At 40.1% G+C, this 22951-nt stretch overlaps 1 protein-coding gene across 4 annotated transcripts in view; it reads left to right on the top strand.

Moving 5' to 3' along the window:
- LOC121926855 (PTB-containing, cubilin and LRP1-interacting protein) overlaps window positions 1–17469 on the top strand; it is a 145397-nt gene extending 127928 nt beyond the window's left edge. For all 4 annotated transcript variants that reach the window (XM_042460183.1, XM_042460181.1, XM_042460182.1 and 1 more), the window contains one exon: window positions 15524–17469. In XM_042460183.1, coding sequence (XP_042316117.1) covers window positions 15524–16000 — 477 coding nt within the window. In that variant the 3' untranslated portion in view covers window positions 16001–17469. The remainder of the gene's footprint in view (window positions 1–15523) is intronic.
- Window positions 17470–22951: the final 5482 nt, after the last annotated feature.

Genomic DNA, 22951 nt, shown 5'->3' with positions numbered 1-22951 from the left:
TATTATTATTATTATTATTATTATTATTATTATTATTATTATTATTATTATTAAACTTTATTTCTATAGCGCTGTAATTATACACAGCGATGTACAAAGTTGGTAAAATTAGGAGTAAATAAAAGCCTGCCCAAGGCGTACAATTCTAAGATAATAACAATTAAAAGATGGAATAGTAAATTACCCTATAGAAAGGAAAAAAAACAGATTAAAACCTCAATATCAACAAATCACATCACAATCAAATTTGTCAGACAGCCAGATAACAATCACAAATTCCCTGAGATGCTTCCCTAAACATATGGTTTCAGCTCGTTTAAAGCTGGTTAGGGAAGTGATGAGCCGTGCATGCAGGGAGAAGAAGGTTCCAGGAATGAGGGGCAGCTAGAGGGAGGGACTGGGACCTCAAAGTCATGGTGCAACATGAATGGTATGTAAATATGCAGTATTTTCAAATGGAGAGTCAAGGTATTTACCATGCTGCTCAGGAGGCTATCTTCTCTTTGCTTCTCCATTTAAATTTGTCACAATACGCCAGTGATTTTGCTTCAGTTTGACAGCATTGTTACAAACTAGGTTATGGCCTATTTGTCTTGTTCTAAGAATCTTGTTACTTTACAAATAAGACTTGTAGTCCAAACAGATAATTATTCCACTTGAAGTATTTGTCAACATAAGCTCTTATGTTTTAATATCAGCTTGAGGCAAACACAAATACATTTTGCTACTCACAGTAATAAAGGCATGTTTAGCAACATGATAGTGGGAAAGGGTTGGATTCCCCAGTGTCTACATCTCTGCCATTCAAAATATGTGGAATTGTTTCTTGAACACTGTGATACTACATTATTTTGCAGTGTACAAGCAGTTTAATTGGAATGTCTGAAACATTGCTTTTGATACTGGTTTTCTAACACTTTTGGTAAGGTGTGTCATTCTTCACAAATTTTGGTCTCAAAGGAAGCAATGAATAGTTTCAGCAGTTTCCCCCCCTGGTGAAAGTTCTAGATAGACTCTTTTGAAAAATTTGCACATGGTATTTTTGCATTTCCTGCCTAGGAAACAAATAGCATTTTTTTCACAAAAAATAATATTTTTGGACAGAAATTCCTGTTTCCCCTACAGAAAATCCTGTTTTCTTTGCAAAAACAAAACAAGACACCAAAGTCCACATGCAAATTTTGTGCAGAATAAGTGCTGAACTGTGGAGTATAGAATGCTCCTTGTCCTCTAACACTCAATAATTTTTTACACTATTTTTTATACTAGGTTAGCACAATTCCAGTCATTTCACTGTATATTATCATCATGGCAGCAGCCAGACCGTAGTGGTACAACCTTGAGAAGACGAGACTTTGGGAAGTTACTTTTGGGATTATACTCCCAGAATCTCCAAGCCAGGATGGTCAATGGTTTTGCTGGATGGAGGATTCTAAAAGTTATTGTCCAAGGAAGTAACAGAAGGTATAACATGGTTTTGATCATGTAGAAGTGGTTTATTTTATAGGACAAATTTCAGGAGTCAATAAAAGCCTTTGAACTGACTTTGACATCAGCTTCTAACTCTTAAAATATAACTTTGAACAAACATAAACTGGGACATTTTCCCAACTCAGTTTGCCTCCCTTTTTATTTAAGCACTTAAAACTTTGAATGCTGTCCTCTCATATCGAACCACTAAGGAGATATTCAGAACTGCTAGACTGAACTTTATCTCTTTGGTAACCTACTTCAGTTGAAGGCAGGCTTTTTTGCTTTGTTTTTCTTTTGCTTTAAACTTCATTTTGTAGAGTGTTTTTTAATCTTTGTGAAATGTCTTAGCATTTCAGAGATACTGATACTGCTTGACTTTGTTGAGACACAAGTGTCTTCTTAAGAAATCATCACTGAGAGGTCTTGTAGCACCTTTGAGGCTATCTGAAAGAAATAAGTTGGTAGCATGAGTTTTTATAAAATATGCAGCTGAGGAAATAGGCTACCAACTTCTTTCTTTCAGCTAGTCTCAAAAGTGCTTCAAGATCCCTTTGCATACTGTTTTTCCAGACTAACATGGCTATACCTTTGAATTTGATCAACTGAGAGATGATTAATAAGGTTGGTCTGAGGCACATCCTGTCCTTACCAGAATCTTAAGTGGCACAAAGATCCACTGTTTTTCCTAAGCTTCCATACTTATACAGAAGGCACCAAAGGAACCTCACAATGGCATTACCTTTCTCTAGCGGTGGCTTTATGAAGCAACAGCTTATGCTAATGGTAGGTAGGGTCTCCCACACCAGACAGGCTTTTGCTGAGGAGCCAGACTAATGACTGTGAAAGCTTTTTGTTCCAAACTTCATGGGGCAACTGTTCTTGTGTAATGTAATATGTACAAACCTTGTAAATTGCTGTTTGTGTACCACTTCTCGATTTAAGGGAAGGAATATTTTCTCAAATGATAGCTCAGCTAATTAGTCAGCAAGGACAACCAACATTTAGAGCAGTGGAATGAACAAGAGTTTGCCTAAATAAATTACAGCCTTTGTTCCATTCTGCAAAGTTTTCCCCTCCCAGTGTGATTACAGGGTGAGATGCATTGAGCTGGGCACGATTAGAAAGCCAACCAGTCGTTAATCTTGTAATAGGCTAAGAAATTAACACTTCTAAATTCAGTTAAAAATTCAGAGCTGCTGAAAATAAACCCATACTACCTTGTCTGAGGAATGTCGATTAACATAAAAATAAACTAGTGGGAAGAAGTGATAAAAAATATTTCATTGAATTAAGGACAGGTTTGTTGCAATCCAAAATCCTCTGTGCATGTAATGTGTGTAGATGAGGCAAGTCTCATGAATAGGGCTCAGAATGCTACAAAATGTAGCAATGATCCTTGCTGTTTTAAACAGCGTAATACTAAGTGGAGATGTACTTTAAATGATTAGGGCCACAGTCCTGCAGGATGATACATCCCTTTGCTAGGAAAGCATTCAGATCCCATATGTATGCTTGCTTCTGTGTTTTTATCCACCACCAAATAGTGCCAATGGGCAGGTGCACTAGGGATGAATGGACTAATCCTGCCTCTGCCCCCTCAGTAGTCTTGTAGATCAAAATATATTTGTCTTGTCCAGCTGTTGTTGTTGTTCACCTGTTTGAAATATTTACATTTTATTTTAGTAATCTGTTTATATAATGAGTCTCAACAGTGCTTTCAATATCATTTGCAAAAACAAAGCTACTTTTTAAAAAAGAGCTAAAACATAATAATTAAGCTTGGTAAAACAACAAGAGAGTATTAAAATAGTTTGGTAGTCCTATCAGCAGGCATCTTCTGCTATTACATCCAGCTTGGCAAGAGACCAGGTCCTCTGCCCAGTTATACTACTGTACAGTACTATCAGTTTTGCTTAGCACAGAGGAACCCACTGATTCCCACTTAAAATTTCCAAATCTCTCCTTAAAAACATTTTTGTCCAAAAATATTTTAAAATACATTCAAATACAATATGCTTTCTGAATCAGCAAGGTATCCCTCAATAATTCAAAAGGCAGCCAGGAGTGATGTGATGTGATGTCACTCCTAGTAATCCAAAATGGCAGCTACATCAAGGCACAGTGGCCTTAGCAACATCCAACATCAGCCAGTGTGGACCTTCAGGCTCCCAGGTATGCTCATGTCTGAGTTAACAAAGTGTTGTACCCGTTGTACCCAATGAAGTTTTTAATACACAGTCACTCCAAGCAGTACTTTATAAATTCAGTGTGAATGTCTATATGTTGCAGTTATTTTTAAGAATTCTTTGTTTTGTTGCTTAGGAAAAACAAACAAAAGAATGTTTGGTTCCATTGGTGGCCAAGCTGTAGCACAAATAGAGATTTGTGGAACAGGATGGCAAATTAGTTTTTTTTAAAAAACTATCCCTTCTTTCTTCAGAAGACTTCAAGGCAACACAACAACAACTGTGAGTCAAAACCATAACATACAACTTACGAAGCCCTTCCAAAGTTACTGGAGGAGACAACCTCCAAGTAGATATATTTCCCCCAATGTTAGGCTTTGTTGAAGATATTAGTAAGAGGACATTTATTGCCTGCACGGAGAGGCCTACATAAACTCCATCTCTTCCAAATGTTCTGGACTAGAATGCCCATAATATCTTATTATTGTGCATTATAGGGGTTAAGAATATTGGAAAGTAATGTTGCATACACCAGGTAGTCAAATTCCCACTAGTGAACTGTTTTCTCATCCCCCAGTTTCGCTCACTTGAGGCGAACCCACACCAGGCCATTGCAGTACTGCATATGTAGTATCTTCCCATTCTCTTCCTGCAGAATATTTGCAGGAAAGTATGCTGCTCACTGTTGTAAAGTAACCTTTTCTGAACTCGGCACACAAGGAAAAGCCAACTTTGAATTAAAGTAGTAACAAATTTCCATTGATTTCATTAAGGTGAAACTTTTTATCCTGATTATCTTGGCAAACCAAATAGCTTTTTCATCTCCTCTGATGGAGAAACTCTAGGTGCTGCCGTTTTCTGTAGATTACACCTTGAATCAAATATTGATATTCAGTTCCAGTACTCACAATGGGAGCTGAATTTGCCTTTGAAATGGATTGTGTTTTCCCCCAAAGGTTAGCATGTTCACATACACCTAATAACTATTAATAGCTGAAACTGCAGCTGTGCTTGAGCTCATTGCAAAAGCTTGCCAGTGGAGAAAAGATTTGGATAGAAATCCCCATTTGACAGGAGAAAGGGCGGGAAGAATATAGACAGTTATAGTATGCCAAAAAAGTTCTGTGGGATACCTTCATTTTACAAACACTGTGAAAAATGATATGGAGATCTTCAGCTACTACAAGATGTAATAAAACTGCATACTGTTGTACCTGGAGAATAGTGAGATAGTAAAAGCCCCTTTATTACTAAAATTTAATAAAATGGTGTGGAGGTTCCCCACCACTACCAATTTCCTATATCATATGAAAGATATCAGCAGATTTTACTAAGAACTACTAAATTAATCTAAGTCAGACAGTGAGAGACTTCACTGATCACTCATATCAAACTAAAATCGAGATTGGCTATGCTCCAGAACAGAATGACTAGTGGAAACTACAGACAGGCCAAAATAAAGCTGCTTCAGGTCACTTTGGAGGTATGGTGTCTCAATGATGCATGCGTCCTAAGAGTCTGGAAGCTGCACCAAAGCTGCATTCAAGTCCTTAGGACTGGAGCGTGGCTTTGGTGTGACTTCTGGACTCTTAGGATGCATGTATCATTTAAACAGCATACCTCCAAAGTGACTCGAAGCAGCTTTATTTTGGCCTGTCTGTATCAGGCCTAGGATTTATAAACTGGATTATGTCCAAGAGGAAAATATATAAATCTAGGAAATTTGCCCAGCTGTCTGAGTTGATGTAAATGAACCAAATATTTGAGTAGTAGCACCTAGTATCATTAACATTTATTTTACACCAAGTATACTGCAAAATGTATCCCAAAAAACATTGTATTTATGTATTTTTTTAAAAAGATGAATTCTGCCAGTTGGTCCTAAACATTTGCCTAAACATTTCAGGTTGTCAATGTAAGTTTAAATATAAAGGGGCTTTCTGGAATGCACCCAGGGCATTCACCAATGATGTATGTGTGGCACTGTGCCATTTGGACGCTGCACTGTGCAGACATCATCATGGCGGCCCCCATATGGACAGGGGCGAGCCATGATGGCGCCCGTGCCACGCAGTAGGGCACAGGAGCATGTCGATGCTCTGCTCTCCTGAGCCCTAAAATCAGCCCCAGGCCAGTGCCAGTCTGTACCAGGCCTAAATAAGGTCAAAAGCACTTAATGTGTATTCTGGACCCAAAAAGAGGAAGAGAAATCCAAAGTGTATCAACCATTTCCCATAATCTGAACTGGCTTTTGGTCACTTCCAGTCCTGGGTGTGTTTGCCTTCTGTGGGCAGAATGAGTTTCTCTATCCTCAGAAAGCTCCATAGAGCTTTTGTTTTACTTTACTTTTTCAATTACTGCCCTTTGTACTTATCCCCACATGGCTGAAGGGACATGACCTCTGCCTGCATTGAGATCCCTCCAGACCATCTTAACTGGCAATAGAAATAGCATCTTAGATGAAATGTAGGCCTAGGACTGTAATGTAACATGATCACGTTTTTTCTCCTGCATGATTTTTAACATCTTTGCCTGATGAAGAACCCAATGAAGCTTTGAAAGCTTGCATGGTGTAATTTGTGCATTTTGGTTGGCTCAGTAAAGTTATCACTGTTTTGTAGATTATGTAATTTATTGTATTGTAGTGCATCATCATGTTCACTTCCTTTTGGTAACTTTGCTTCTTCCTTTTCTTTGGATGCCTAAACTGTGTGTCTAAATGTTCAACTGAAGTTTTAAATTACTGCAATGCTAGACCTTTGAGGAATGAAGGAAGATTTCATTATTCCCTTAAGCTATTTTCAGTCAAGTTGAATAAAATGCACTTTAATAGAGCTGGTATAGTATACAAGAGAGGAATGTGAATTAGGGGTCACAAGTTCCTTGATCTCAGTCCAAAATATTATTGATCAGTGGTCTTTGCTCAGCTAATGCATTTGGATTCACCATCAACTGGACCACAACTAGCCCTGACACTGGCCATTCTAGAAGCACACAACCCGATTTCCCCCTTTTTGCTTGGTTAAGATTTGTATGAGAAAGTGATAAGGAAAAAGGAAAGGGATGGTGAGATCCTGCTTAGAAGAAAACAGAATCAATCAGCATACTAAATGTTAAACCTGTAGTTTGCAGTTTAAGATCACTGTCTCTTCTACTTCAGAATAAAATCCAGATTGGGACCAGCACATGCAGGTAGGAGAGTTTAAACCTTCAACCCTTAATCTATTTTTATACCTTAATTACCTAAACTCTGGATTGGACCATATATGTTTATTGTAGAGAAGGAATGGATAACTGTGCTATATCCAGAGGCCAGTTTTCTGCCCCTTGAACTTTCCAGGAGCTTCACGGGCTTCCAAAAGGCCAAATATGGCAGGGGATAGAGAGAGATGGCAAGAAGTCTGGTTGTGGTTTTGAAAAATAAGCATTTTTTGCACCAAATTGAAAAAGCAAATAATCATGACTAAAAGTTTTCAGACGAGCTTATTCATCCTTTTTGCAAGAGAAAGGGAGATTGGCAGAGTGTGGCTGTATCCAGCCTTCACATTACCTATCTCTGCAATAAAAAAAAAAGCAAAAAAGGGGTGTGCGTAGTTTGACCAGAGAACAAAATAAAAGAACATCCAAATAATAGTCTTAGGACTGAAAATGTTGATAACTAGTAGAGGAAGTAGTGCTCAGTAAGTCACTTTCAGTCCTAGGTTACTTTCAGTCAAGGCAACCCATCTGCAACATATGAATAATAATTTGTAGTTGTTATTGTGTGCCTTCCAGTCATTTCTGACTTATGGCGACCCTAAAGTGAACCTGTCATGGAGTTTTCTGGGCTGAGAATGTGTGACACACCCAAAGTCACCCAGTGGTTTTCCATGGCTGAATGGGATTCTTCAGAGTAATAATCCAATGGTCAAGCCACTACACCATGCTGCGATGCCATATACTTATGTCTTAGCAGAAGTACAAACTACACATGGCTTAAAACTCCTCAGTCCCACTTCTTATGTGTTTTTCTATCACTTCTCTGCTCCTGTATAAAGATGTGAAGACACTGGGAATTTTTTTTTTAGAAATCATGTTTTTTTTTCCAGAAGCCTGGAAAATTAGAAAAATGAAACTTGAGAAAATGGATTATGGAATATTTTCTTTAGGCAGGTTAATAAAATGTTCATATGTATGTATAATTACTCTCTCTGAATTATTTCTAAAAATTACATGACAGGAAGGCTTTTCTGTGTAAAACGTTGTACAGTGTACATTGAATTTCCTGTCCTGGTTTCCTTTCTTAGTTCCATTAATAAGAAGGAATGCTTTAGGATCGCTTGGTACACTGAAGGAGTAAAGGATACAAAATAATTTCATCTTCTTTGCTAATGTTGATGCTTTCTTTTGTTTTTATTGCATTTCCCTCTTATAAGCTTCCAAACCAAAGAGATTACTCTTTGATCAAGACCTTGTAGCAGCATTTCTGAGGGGGGGAGGACTTTAAAAATCAATTTCTAATTATTGTCTAAATAACTATTCTTTTGACATACTAAAAATGATCATTTTAGACCAAAAAGAAGTATAAATACCATATATACTCGTGTGTAAGTAAACCTCATATATAAGTCAAGAGCAGGTTTTAGGGGCAAAATCATGGATTTTGATATGACCCATGGATAAGTCGAGGGTCAAACTCAGGGGCATGTAACAAAGGATCTAAATGAAGGGGGGGAACACCACTTCGCTCCTTCATTCTCCCTCTCTTGACCTCTCCCAAGGGTCACAGTCTGGGCATGCAAAATGTGGACAACCCTCTGATTTCCCTCCTTTCCCCACAACTTTCCCCAAGGCTGATGGCTTGCAAAAAGAGGGACACAGACCTCCGATTTCTCACCTCTCTCTCCTTCCTCCCTTCTCCACAGCTTTCCCAAGGCTCACGGAGAAGTATTACTGTATTGACCTGAACAGTATATATGTCAATCTAGGATTTTGAAGCCCATTTTGGGGCTTAAATTTTTTGACTTATAGATGCAAAATAGGTAATATATTTTATATCCCTAAAGTTACAAAGTGGTTCAATCTGTAAAGGGTTCTGATACTATCCACCCCCTCTTCCAGCCTCAATGTTTCTGGAAATTTTACATCTCTATCAATGCACGTGCTCTTTCCTTCCCCCTTCACACATGCTTGTTTGGTCTTTGCACTTACTCTTTCTACCAGCCACTTGCTGAAAGTCTTCCTTTCTCTTTCTGAACTGTTCAAAGAGTTCAGAGACCATAGCATAGAAGCATCATCATATAGAGATGGAGAGACCCTGTAGGGAAATGAGTCCCTGAGTCCTGCTTCTAGCTGTGTCTCTGTTGTTGTTGTGTGCCTTCAAGTAGTTTCCGATTTATGGCAACCTTAAGGCATGGGATTTTCTTGACTAGTTTCTTCTGAGGGGTTTGCCATTGGCATCTTGTGAGGTTAACACACTGTGACTTGCCAAAGGTCACCAAGTAGGATTCCATGGCTGACCAGGGATTTGAACCCTGGTCTTCAGAGTCGTAGTTCAACACTGAAACCACTACACCATGCTCTTGACTTATATATGAGGTTTACTTACTGGTATCTAATGACTGAAGATGTTCCTGCAGACCACAGAAAAATCATAGTTAATTAAAATTAATTAATCCATTTAAAAAAAAACAAATCACCTGGAGATGCACTGCCCCAGAGTCTAGTACTGTATCAAAGTGTAGGTATTACATTCTTGGAGCTATAGCAGAGAAAGACAGACAGAGAAACACACATATATACATCCTCGTTCATTATTATAGAACATGTATTTTATAAGGGCACTAGAAGGATTGCTGCCACAATGTATGTGAAGTGCTTAGCTTGAGAAGTGCTATAATATAGCAACTATATAAATGCTGCTATTTGTTGTATGAAGGGCAAATTGCTTTCTCTGTCATGGCATCCTTATTATTCTCTGCATATTAGGGTACATAGTGCAATCTCAAAGGTAAATGTGCATGCCAGGGAGATGATTTTCTCCCCATAGTCACTGAAACTTGTCTTTTCATTTAGTTCTGAAAGCTTTTTGCAAAGAACCATGAAGCTGATGAGAACCAAAAGGCCATAGGTTTTGTTTTGTATTTGTTTAATCTTCTGAGATCTGTTCCAGTTGATCAGCCCCATTTTGGGCAGGTGTCCTCCACAAGAATTGCTAATGTGTTGATCATCATCAAAGCATTTTTCTCCCACCAGGGTTTCTGACAATGTCAGATGTTTTTATGCTCAGTTTGAGTCTACTTTTTCAAAACAAGTCAGTGTTTTAAGCTTTACATGTTTCCAAATTTGTGGGTAGAGAAATCCTCTGAAAGCAAAATCTCATATGCCCTTGGTCAAGGGAGTAATTGTCATTGACTTTAGAGAAGGTGTTTGTGTGTGTGTGGGAGAGGGATGCAGTGTGCATTTTTAAATAATAATTGTGGAAGTATGAAGTTTATTAGAACTGATCTATAAAAATTACTTTTGTTTGTGGACATAGGCTTTTTATTGTTACCTTACATTCTACAACAATGGTTTCCAATGCCTACTGACCCTCAGACTTTTAGGATACTGCTCAGAAGGGACAGGAAGGGGAGATGTATCCAGTTTGCTTAAACAGCTGCTAGAGCTTTTAAGTACTACTGTAATACTATAGGGAGGTTAATCTCCTTGGATGAACAATATGACGTAAAGGTCCCTGATCTTTGTTAACAGCTTTAACTATTGCAACTATAGTATTCCCCTTCCTAATAAAAATTAATGAATATATAGGAATGATGATTGTGAGACAAGAATACATACCATGAATATTTTTGGAAGACAACTTATGGCTTTCTATTTTGAGATTTCATTGGAGGCGGGATGTGTCAAGCAATGAGTGTGCCGTGGTGAATATACAGTAATGCTCTCCAAGTTTAATACTTAGTTACACACACATTTGAGTCTCTGTTGTGACACCAACAGAAGTTATAACTCTTGTAGAAACATAGAGGGTTGTTTTCATGCTGAGTTCTTGTTCATTACACAGTATTTACAGTTTTGCCTGATGTAAACAGATGACTCTTGAAAACTACTATTATGTTGGGGCTTTTTTAAAATGCTTGAGTGTAGGTAGAGCAGATCCCAGGAAAAGAGAGAACATATGGGTCAAACTACACATAACTCTGATAACAAGAATGCAACTGGCAATAACTTTTCTCTCCATTTAAAATTGCATTTTTTTTTTCCTTTTCCTGCTGTGATCTGATAACGATCACCTCTCCAAAGGTGCTGTTTGCATTTCTGGGGAAGGGAAACTTTTCTCAAAATGCAGGAGAAGAGAATTAACTTTCATCAGACTATGGCAAGCACAAAAAAAATTACTTTCCCCTTTTCCTGTGATGTTAAGGCTGCTCAGGCTTCTCCAGGGCTGTCCTTTACATAATGTAATGTTAGTAAGTGCCATGTCTGGTTCAATCCCATGTAGCCTGCCAAATAATAACCCGGAGCTGCCACAGCTCTGGGCTTATGTAACTTAGGGTTGGCACAAGATGTTTTACTACTTAAAATGATACTGCTTTTTCTTACCTTAAATTTTCATTAAAACAGGGACATAGGACCCTTCACATGTGCTTGATATTCAGCTCTCATAACCCCTCATCATTGGCTAGGAAAGCTGCAGCTGACGGGAGTTACAGGCCAACAGTATATTAAAGGCCACTTGTTCTTCCTCTCTGCACTAAAATATTATTTCTAAAAAATTATTATTAGAGATTGGTGTCAGCTCACATTTTTCTTTCAAAGGTTAAGCCTAGTTCTTGACCATGCATGCACCTGCATGCCTTGCACTTGTTTTCCCCTTTTTGTATACACTTTCCTGGCTTCTTTTCACTCCCTGTTCATTTAGGAGAGGAAAAAAACATCCCTGTTCATTTAGGAGAGGAAAAAAAACAACACCTCTCCAAAGGTGCAACAACAACAGAGATGTACAGTGGGCCCTCCCCTTACGCAGGGGATCCATTCCAGATCCCCATGCGTAAGGGGGAATCCACGTATGCTCGCGTCACATTGGAAACAATGGGACACGTGCACACGGTGGCAGTGCAGTGCACGCGCACCATTGTTTTTCTTATGGTGTGGCTTCAACTTAATGCTGGAAGCCGTGTATAGTGCAGTGCGCCCACATGTGATGCGGGCACACTGTATTAGCATTAGCATTTGTATAATACTTTTGAGTGTTTAATGTTTTTCATGTACATCATGATATCTTTACCATAATTCTACAAAGGAATAATCCCATATTCCAGATAGATGTATATGTACTAAGATTGAGAGAGCACCCAACATGGCAGAAGTAAGATTTGAACCAGGGACACTCAGGCAGGGGGCAGGGTGAATGAATGCTAGTCTCAAAAAGAAATGATGGGGACTCAGGCCCTGTATATACTGGTCATAACAGTTGGCAGGGGCGCAGAGTCAGGGCATAGCGTCCTCACAACGCACACCCAACTCCGACTCCCAGGGTGCCCTGATGCCATGCGCCGCTACACATGGTGCACAGCATCATTGGGGTTCCTTCGGCAATGCATCCATATGACGCAGTGCTGAAAGAGCGCTGTATAGCCACGGCAACGCGGCTATGGCACCCTTTTGAGGGTACAAAAAGGAGCTGCTTTTTGTGGCTCCTTTTTGCACCCTCAAAAGGCCAGATCAGGATTGCAGCATGAGGTTGCCGCAGCCCCGATCCTGCTAAGAAAGGGGGGCTGTATGTACAGCCCCTTATTCATCACCATTTCTATAAAGTCCCATTGAGTTCAATAGGCCTCTAGATGGGACTAAAATTGGATTTAGCCCTCAAATTTGCATCTCTGTTCAGAAGTCCAAAACACACTGCACAAATAATTCAGTTTGAGACTGCTTTAACTACCCTGGCTCAGTGCTAGGAAATACTGAGAACATTTAGCTTTCTCTGTCAGGAGAGCTCTGGTGCCACAGTAAACTACAATTCTGATGATTTCCTAGCACTGGGCCAGTGCAGTTAAAGCAGTCTCAAATTGGATTTTTCTGCAGTGTGTTTTGGATCTTAGGTCCTAATAATTAAGAGTAAGTTCCACTGAATGCAGTGGGAATACTTTTGAAGAAACATGCACAATATTTTGTAATACTGTAGTTGTGCAAGTTGCTGTTTTTGTTATGCCTTCAAGTTGTTTGTGACTTATAGTGGCCCTAAGACAAACCTATCATAGAATTTTCCTGGCAAAATTTGTTCAGAGGAGTTTTGACATAGTCCTCCTCTGGGGCTGAGAGAGAATAACCAGCCCAAGGTCACCCAGTGGGTTTTCATGGCTGTAGGGATTCAAACTGTGGACACCAGGAGTCCTAGTCAAACTCAAACTGCTACACCAAACTGGCAGCCTACCAAAATTGCTGTAGTTCTTATGCTACACCAATAATTTGTTTGTTATAATGTACCAATAGATTATTTGTGGGATGTTCTATTTCAGTAATGGCACAGGAGGAAAAACGTGAGGCACTTATCTTGTAAGAACAGAGTTTGTGCCCTCTGTTGATGGACTCGTAGATATAGAAACAATCAATGGAAGGTGGTAGAAATAGTTGCAACAGGAAAGTGAAATGTCCCTTGAAGCAATGCCATTTCTGATACTTTGTTCTTAAGTAAAAATAGAAAAAAACCATTTGATAAGTGCAAGTGTGAAACACATCTGCTCAGTAACTAAGGCCTGGTACAGACCTCCCAAAAAGGGAGGCCTGCCAGCGCCTTTTTTCCTCCGCAGGGAAGCCGCCAGCACCAAACCGCATGGCTTCCCTGCAGAGAAAAAAGAACCTGCGAAAAGCAGGTTCTTTTTGTGCCACGCCAGTTATGACTGAGTGCACCAATTCATTGTTACGGCACCGCACTGTACTAGGGTTAGGGACCATGTGGTTGCTGCATGGTCCTTTAACCCTAGTACGCTGTTAGAACAGTGTATTTGGCCTGTCTGGACTGGGCCCTAAGTCTTCAGCTTTTTAGTATAATTGTTAAAGTGATAGAAAGATTGGCCCTTAGATGCACTAGAGCAGGGGTGCACAACTTGCGGCCTGGGGGCCAGATGCGACCTGCCAAAGGATTTCTGGAGGCCCAGGGCCAAATAGTCAGGAGGAAAAGGATGTCCTGGCTCCCAGAGTCCTCCCTGATTGCACAGGGCTTTGGAGGATGGGAGCAATGGAGTCTTCCCCCAGACTTTCCAGGAGAGCTTTTGCTGGGGGCAGGCTTACAGCTCCTCTCACCCCAGAGGGAGTGAGGCCCTGAGGGAGGAGCTTTTTGCAGGGCAAGCAGCAGAGTAGAACCGGGAGGGCAGGGAGAGAGAGCAGGGAGCGAGAGAGCAAAAGAGCGATAGAGGGCAGGGGTTTGGTTCATTAAGGTAAGGGGCCCAGGGTCTTCACTGGGGTGTGTATGGGAGAGGAGGAGGAGGAGACTGCCGTGCCTTTTTGCTGGGCGGCCTGGGATTCAGGATCCTCATCCTCGCAAGGCTGCCTGCCTGGCAAAGCCCCCAGGCCACTCAAAGGTCAGCAACTCAGCAGAAGAGGAGGAGGAGGAGGGGAAAGAGACAAGGCAACCCACCCACTGCATTGTCCTCCTTGTCCTCTGCCGTGTCATTCGAGTGGCCTGGGGTTTTTACCAGCCTTTCCACTCAAAGGCTTGGCAGAAGAGGACAATGTGGTGGGTGGATTGTCTTGTCTCTTACCCCCGTCCTCCTCCTCCTCACAAGGTTGCTCGCCCAGCGATGGGGGAAAAAGACAAGAGAGGATGGGGGAAAGAGACAAGGACACCTGCCCAGCGTGTTGTCCTACTCCTTTTCTGCTGAGTCAGCGAGGATGCCCACCTGGCAAAAACCCCAGGCCACTCAAAGGCGAACGACTCGGCAGAGGAGGAGGACGACGACAATGCAGCGTGCGGATGTCCTTGTCTCTTTCCTCCTCCTCCTCTAGAAAGAAAGAAGGAAGGAAGGAAGGAAGGAAGGAAAGAAAGAGAGAATCAAGGAAGTGAAGAAAGAAAGAAAGGGAGGGAGGGAGGGAGAAAAGAAAGAAAGAAGAAAGGAGGGAAGGGAGGGAGCAGGGAAAGGAAGAAAGAGGGATCGAAAGAAAGAAAGAAGCAAGAAAAGAAAGAAAAAGGGAAGGAGGGAAGGAGGGAAGGAGAGAGCAAGGAAATAAAAAATGAAGGAAAGGAGGGAGAGAGGGAGGGAGGAAAGAAAGAAAGAAAGGAAGGAAGGAAGGAAGGAAGGAAGAAGGAAGCAAGCATGGAAAGAAAGAAAGGAGGGAGGGAGGGAGGGGGGGGGGCGGGGATGTCTGCTGCTTAGTAGGGTGACCAGATTTTCCCTCCTTTTCCTGGACATGTCTCCCATCTCGGTCTTCCTGTCCAGGAGGAGGGATTCCACAATATCCTCCACTTTGAGCATGGCTAAGTACGGATTTATATTTATATGCTTCCAGCTTTTATTTGGTTGTGTCCTCCATTTTGCTTGAATGTCTTACATTTCCTCTAAATGTCCTACATTTCACTGTCCTAAATCTATTGGTGGCCCGAAGAACCTAGCCGACCTTAATTTTGGCCCCTACCTCCTTCCAAGTTGGGCACCCATGCACTAGAGAGTGATGAAATATAATGCACTGATTTAATGTCAGCTGAGCTTTGAAGATCCCTTGCTAAATATAGCCTGATCTGAATGAACAAGCAACATGTGATGAGAAGTGATTCATTAGACGTTCTGTAGAAACAATTTAAGATGTTAAAATAAAAACACAAAAGTGTATAATTGATAAACTTTGTTTTTTTCCCTCTCTCTCTCTTTTTCCCTCTCTCTTCTCAGGTTACATATTTGGGTAAAGTTTCCACAACAGGAATGCAGTTTTTGTCAGGTTGTACAGAGAAACCAGTCATTGAATTGTGGAAGAACCACACTCTTGCCAGAGAGGACATCTTCCCGTCTAATGCTCTCCTGGAAATCCGCCCTTTCCAAGTTTGGCTTCACCATCTGGACCTCAAAGGAGAGGCCACTGTCCACATGGATACCTTTCAGGTTGCACGTATTGCTTACTGCACTGCCGACCATAATGTCAGCCCAAACATTTTTGCTTGGGTTTATCGGGAGATCAACGACGATTTGTCCTACCAAATGGACTGCCACGCTGTAGAGTGTGAGAGCAAGCTAGAAGCCAAGAAGTTGGCTCATGCCATGATGGAGGCCTTTAAGAAGACTTTCCATAGCATGAAGAGTGATGGCCGGATCCACAGAAATAGCTCATCTGAAGAAATGTCTCAAGAAATGGAATCTGATGATGGCTGACTTTAACCTGTTGATGGTTAAGCTAAAGTAGAAATGGCCCTGGGAATAAAAGCATATGGATGAATAAGCAACAGTTCAGTTTGAGAGTAATAGGACTCCCAATACTTGACTGATCAGCTTTTCAAAATAAAATACATGAAGCTCAGTAAATTCCCTAAATATATGCATCTTTATAATAACTGCATCACAATGAAATCTGCTGCTGTTGTTTTCTTTAAAATGTGACAAAGCTTGTTTTCTTTTTTGATCATTTTATTTTCCAGTTCCATTTCAGCTCTTACTGTTCAGGCTCACTTCATAAGGATGATAAATTATTTCTATTTACTTATTGAAATCCACTGAGCAGTTCTAACAATAAGAACATTTTAGGGTTTTGCTAGTATCTAATACACTAGCAAGTGTGTTCTTTTTCTACAGAGAAAATGGTGGATAGAGAGAATACAGTTTGGTGGCCAACAGCTAATCTTGTTGACCTGGTTGAAATAGCTACCTGCAACCTTTTAGGGAAGCAGGCTGACAGCCTACAGTTAATTCACATTTCACAGTTTGACTATTCAAAGATGTTTCTATTTACACCTTATAATCATATGATATATTTTATTTTAGTCATTTTTCCATTTTAACACACCTGCAGCCACTCACCTTGTACTTAGCCCTATTATTTTTTTAATACTGCAGGGATACCAAAAAGTAGGGTGAAGGGTGGGAAATCTGGTTGTGAATTCACTCTCTTTGAATCCCTGGTTCAGCAACTAGGGTTGCTGCTGAAGGTTGAGTGAGAGAGAGAGAGAGATTGTAAAGTCCCTAGGCTGTGTCACATGTCCTCCTTCAGTCATGGCATGAAATGAGAACTTTAGTCCTACCACTAATCATTTCCGTATTGGTTTATTTGTCTGGTGCCCATTACTTTCAAGGACCAGGTTTGAGCTATCACAGTGATCTCAGCCATCTTGTAGTGGAAATTCAAGGGTCCTTTGGGTTCAAGTTTAAATGCAGATGATTTGTTCTGATTCAAAACTCAAAAGTAGTATTTCCAGAATCCTCTTCTGTTCATGAATGAATGGATTCCTAACTTAAGTAACTTGCTGGTTTAAAAAAAAAATTAAAGGCCAAGTGCTGATAAAAAGTTTGCAGGTAATGCTGCTCCTTTATACTGTCTTGTTCATAAATTGTGGTAAAGTTGGGAGCACTAGGGCACCTTACAGAAGCCTTAAAAGAAAGCTAATCAAAGCAGATAGCTATAGATGTCTGTTCCATTGTGTGTGAATATGTACACTTTGTATGTTTGTGTGTGTGCGTGTGTGTGTATGTATGTGAGCAATCAGTGTTACAGCATGTAGATTGATCATGGGATCCTACAGACGAGGACATGAGCCTCTTGAAAATGCGCTTATTGCTTTCCAATGTATGTAAACTATTCTGCAACATAAAGGCATTCATACTTTAATAAAAAAAAAGTTTGAATTGTAGAAAAATAATTTGAGACTCCAATATTTTATATTCTCATTCTTCTTTTGTTTCATAAACCACTTTCAATATTCTGTTTTGCAAATTCTAATTAAGGAAATTCCAGGATGTGGTATTGGCATTTAGCAGAAGCTAGTTAAGACCTGAAATAGCTCTGCCAGCCTCAGTTTCAGGGCAGTAACTTCAACCGAAACAATCAAATACTCTTAACATAGCTCCACTTGTTTAGTTATTGCTTTAGAAAATTATCTTATGTCTTATTTTGGTTTGTAAACAGCAGTTCTTAGTTTTGACTAGCCTATCATCCCTGCTTCCCTGAAAACTTTTCAGAGTTTTATTTTGCTAATTAACAAACCAGGCAAATTATAAGCTCATTCAGAGATCTTTGAATTTGAGATAATGTCTCGCCACATCTACATATAAACAAAATGTTGAGATCCACAAACAAAATCCAGCTTCAACAATCTCCTATAAGAGTTTTCATAAGTAAGGGACATAAAAAGTATAATCTCACCCCACCCCCACCCCAGATATCCTTATTTTGGCTTTTGGATTCTGTGCCAGGTAAATGTGTGAGAAAGGAAAATGCAGTAGCTCTCGATCAGAGTTTCCAACCATCCTTCACATGTAGAAACTTTCTGAACAGGAGAGCCTGTGTTACCCATGCATACTCTCCAAGAGACTGAAATGGTGAGCCATCATTGGCAGTACAGCCTCTCCTATTCAGAAATTTTCCTCAGTGTTTGGGAAATGACTGCAAACGCATTTAGTTTTATTTGTGACAGGAGAGGCAGTATTCGCATGTTCCCTCCTGTGTGCACTTTTTCCACACAGATTTGGAGCATCTAAACTGAGATCAGGGCTTTTTAACATCTTCATAAATGATACAGAGTTAGAAGTGAGCAGTGAAGTGGCCAGATTTGTTGACAAGGCCAAACTAATTTGGGTCATTAAAGAATGCAAAATGATGTTTTAGGAGATCTGGAGCCCTCTGGAGCAGTGGTGGACAGTTGTTTATGACGTGTCCTGCTATGCCACCTATCACTGCCACCACAAGGTGCTCTCTCTGAGGTCAGAATGAAGTGCTCAGCCACGTAATCAATGCTGGGCACCTCATTTTTGGCCTGTGGCAGCAGAACAGTGCATGCTTGTAATCAGCCACCTGCCATCACTCCAGAGTGCCAGGTAATGTTGGAGCTTCAGGCTCAGAATGATGGCCCAGTATACTCTGGGTACTTCCAGTGTATTCTGGCCATGCAGACATCACCTAAATTTTTCCTTTTTTGCTCTAGCAAGCAACATTTTATAGTTGCCTTCAAAATTCACTTTAAAGGAGCAGTTTCAAATGTGTTTTACAGGAGTTATTCAATTTCTGTGTTGTTTTCTTATTAATACTACCCTCCAACCTCATTCATGAACTGATTATACATTTTGTGAAGAATTGCATTTTCTCCAGCAGTCTCCAGGTACTACAGGTGGTAATATTAAGGTATTTTAAAAAGTGCCTCAGTTGATTCAGAACAACACTCCAGGTAGTTAAGTCCTTTTTGCTCCAACACTGGCCATCTAAAATCCTATGGTAATAGTGTGATGGAAATAATTTCTGTCTGTTTGTCTTCATTGTCTGGCAGTCTAATGTATATAGCTTTGGATGATGGAATTTAATATTCACTATTTTGAGTAATGTAAGAACATAAGAGACCCTTTAGATTTCTCTAATGTTGTACTGCTTAGTCTGACTGGCAAAGCTCTCCCAGGTCCCAAGTAATGGTCTTTCTGAATCCCTCTATCCAACAACTTTGAGGTTGTTTATACATTGAAAAGCAGTGCACAAAAACACTCCTTAAAGTAGTTCCACAACTAAATGTGGTTGAGCTCATTATAAAGGAAGCCTTAATTATCTTTGTTCATTAAATGGGACTGTATAGATATAAACTGAAACATGAAAATGTCTGACATTTTTGAGGAGCCTGCTGTAAAAACAACACACTAGCAAAAACTGCATTGGCTAGGCTTGTCAGGCCTGTTTCCAATTAGATTGTTTTTCATTGTCCATCTCCAGCTCAGGGAAATGCTGAAATTATCACAATCACAATCTTTACTACAGGAAATTGTTTCCTTTTCCACAATTCTTTCTTTTCCAAAATCAGAAATGAAACTGGTTAAACACCAAATCTACTTGATGTATAGGTCAACAGCGATTGTTATGTCCATAAACATACAGTTCCTCTTTATGAATTAGCACCTCATTAAAAGCTATTTCAGTGGCCTCCTTTAAAATGTTTTGAAGATGAACAAGATCCAGTACAACTAACTGATTCCTCTTATGAAATTAAATATGGCTATAATTTCTACAAAACATTTCAACATCAATTTTCAAGGAGGTTTATAAGCACAATCATAAACTAGTACAAAAAAAATATACGGATACCCTCTAATAGCCATTAAAAGCAGCCTAAAAGAGCAGTTAAAAAGACTTTAAATACCTGGAATAATAAAAGGATGTTCACTAGAGCCAAAAATGTTTAGTTTTGCCTCCAGGGATCAGTTTTAAATACTTTTGGCCCATGTGAACATACTTATGTTATCTCAGGTCATCTTTGAAGTCTTCTTAACTGATCTGAATTGCTACTTCTGCCTCCACAGATCAGCAGCCTAAATACTCTAAAGGCACTAGATCCTGTCTGATCTTGGAAGCTAAACAGGGTCAGCCCTGGTTAATACCTGGGTGCCAGTGAATAGCAGATGCTGTAGGCTATATTTTAGAGGATGGAATTGTAAAAAAACAAAACACCTCTGAGTATTCGCCTAAGAAAACAATACAATTTGTGAAGTCACCATAAGTCAACAGGCAACTTGAAGGGACACACACCAGACATGACAGGAAATGGGTACTGACTATGGTCAACTGATTTTCCTTGCCAGAATGGGATTTCCTCAGAGATCCATAACCTCAACAATGAGAGTTGCAAATTAAGCCTCATTTTGCCTTCCAGTGAACAAAACAAAACATACGAAATGTAAGATACTGAAGTGAGAATCAAGTGCTATGACAGCTATCTTTCCCCAATTCTGCAACAAATGTGATAAATGTATCTTCTAGTGGTTTCATTTCAAAAGAATACCAGACTGAAACAAGCAATGCAACTCCCCTTAATCTCCAGTTCTACTTGCCTTGTATAATCAAACAGAACTTTCTGTTGTTACTTCAAACAGAGTTATCTGCTGAAGCAAAGAAGCAAGGGAGTTTTGTATGCATTGTAACTTTGTGGCCACTGCAAAGATAAAACAAAAACTGTCTTATGATAGTTACCTATAACTGATAGGATTGCACAGTAGCTGTGGGAGGAATTAAAAATCTACTACAGCCTGATTCTCAGAATATACATGGGATCTGAAGAAAGCTAGCCCTTGAGTCAGCATGACCCAAAGGTCAGTTTTTGACCGCAAGTACATCCAATTTCAAGAATGAGACAGCAATCTTGGGAATGACTCAATGTGCCCACCAAATCTAATTTTAGTGGCAAAAAATTAATAATAATCAAGATACTGAAGGAATGCCACTGTGGTCACTTGAGTGCTAGCTTTATTCTTCCTCTCCTTTTTGGAATGCACAACATTTAATTTCCTGTTCAATTTTTTTTTTTTTTTTTGCAAAAAAAGTATTAATCAGCCTCAATGACAAATTATTCATAGGTCTAAGTATTCAATCCAAATTCTATTTTAGTTTATAAACTGACTTCACAAAAGGTAGGAAAGAAAATATATTTTTCTGATACATTTTCATCAACAATTTAAACAAGTTTCCAGCACTACAGCTTTCTACAGCTTTTGATATTCGACTCTTTCTTCCAGTCATCAGGGACCAGTCTTCATTTATCATTGTCTCAAGAGCTTTGGTATGACTGTATGTTGGCCTGGTTACAGCATATTTTCCTTTAAATGTTGTATTTACTATGGAAACAATCATTATGAAGTTTAATACTCTGACATACCTCTGGGGTTGCAAACTGCACATGGTTAGTAATGGGCAATCTCTTTCTGGGCCTCATTCATACTGGCATAAAAGACCTGGAAGGAACTGGGCTGATTCGGATGCCCCTCCCCCAAATTGCTCCATTAGCAAGTGCCCACTACAAATTTTAAATCGAATGCATTCTGTGTCTGCTGGCGAGGTGGCCGCTGTCAATCAAGCAATCGTCATGGTGATGTTTTGCAGGGGCATGGAAAGTGTCCTCCCCTTCCTCCCTTCTTTTAAAGAGCCAGGCACAGGGTCAATTTTTTATAAACCTGTGGGCATTTGGGTCAGATCTGCCCCTGTCCCAGGCAAAGGATGGAATTGTCATGCATTTTTTAATGCTTTTAAAAGCAACATTTGTAGCTTTCCCTTTGCTTCCCTTGCTGTATCTGCTCAAGAAGACAAATCATGCGCATATTTGCTCAAAAAAAATTGTTTAAAAAATGTACATTGATTGTTGCAACATTTGTAGCTTCCCCTCTGCGGTAAGCAAGGAGATCCAAGGAATAAAACTGCAAGCCTGGCTCTATCTGCCTCTGGAATACAAACAATGTGCATATTTGCTCAAAAAAAAATTGTTAAATTTGAAAAGGGGGGGGGGTTGCCTGATGTGGAGCTCCGTTCGTGACCTGAACTTTTTCCTCCTGCAAGGGAAGGAATGCCCAGAGACAGAGGGCTGTGGGCAGGGGATGCAGGGAAAAGAGGCTCCTTCGGTAAAGAATGCCTTCCCTTGCTCCCTTCTTCCCAGGGCTCTTTCCTCCTCCCCCTCCCCTCCGATGAGGGGAGGAAATGCCTTGCCCTTTGCCCACCCTCTGACCTAAATCCCTCCCTCAATTTGCCTCGATCGTGATCGGTGCCAAGTTCTCATTCCCAGAACCCGGGGTTTTCCAAAAGAAACGGTATTTGCGCCGATTTCAAAAACACCGCGCTAGGGGCCATTTACCACAGAACGGGTGTGCAAGCCTCAGATTCGCTTGTGTGAGATTCGGGGTGAGTATGAACTTCACGTGCAAGAATCGGTTTGAAAACTGGTTTTTTTCCTAGTCTGAATGGCCCCCTGGTTTGACTCTTAATTTGCTCAGCTTTTTAAAGCTTGCTCCAAAAAGATTTTTTTAAAAATTGATGACCTTGCAAACCAATATTTTTAAAAGCAGTAATTTTCCAAGAAAGTTTGGAATACCGGTTCTCCCTCTCAACTCTTCCCATAAATCTGCATGTTTCCCAAAGAGGCCTACTGTTCTAAATGTTGAAGCTGTTTCAAGAAAAGACATTTGGCTACACAAATGCTTTATAGGAGTGGTAGGGAACATGTGATCCTCATATGTTGATGAATGGATAGTCCCATCATGGCTCACTGTCAATTAGACTGGTTGGGGCTGATGGGAAATTGAATATTAAAAGATCACCAGTTTCGTGGTGCTGCCTAAAGCCTGCATGCTCTTGAATAGCCATTGCTGCTGTGTTGT

The sequence above is a fragment of the Sceloporus undulatus genome, chromosome 3, assembly GCF_019175285.1.
Source record: "Sceloporus undulatus isolate JIND9_A2432 ecotype Alabama chromosome 3, SceUnd_v1.1, whole genome shotgun sequence".
Taxonomy (NCBI): Eukaryota; Metazoa; Chordata; class Lepidosauria; order Squamata; family Phrynosomatidae; genus Sceloporus; species Sceloporus undulatus.
Note: the sequence above shows the minus strand (reverse complement) of the source record. Positions and strands in the feature narration are given on the sequence as shown.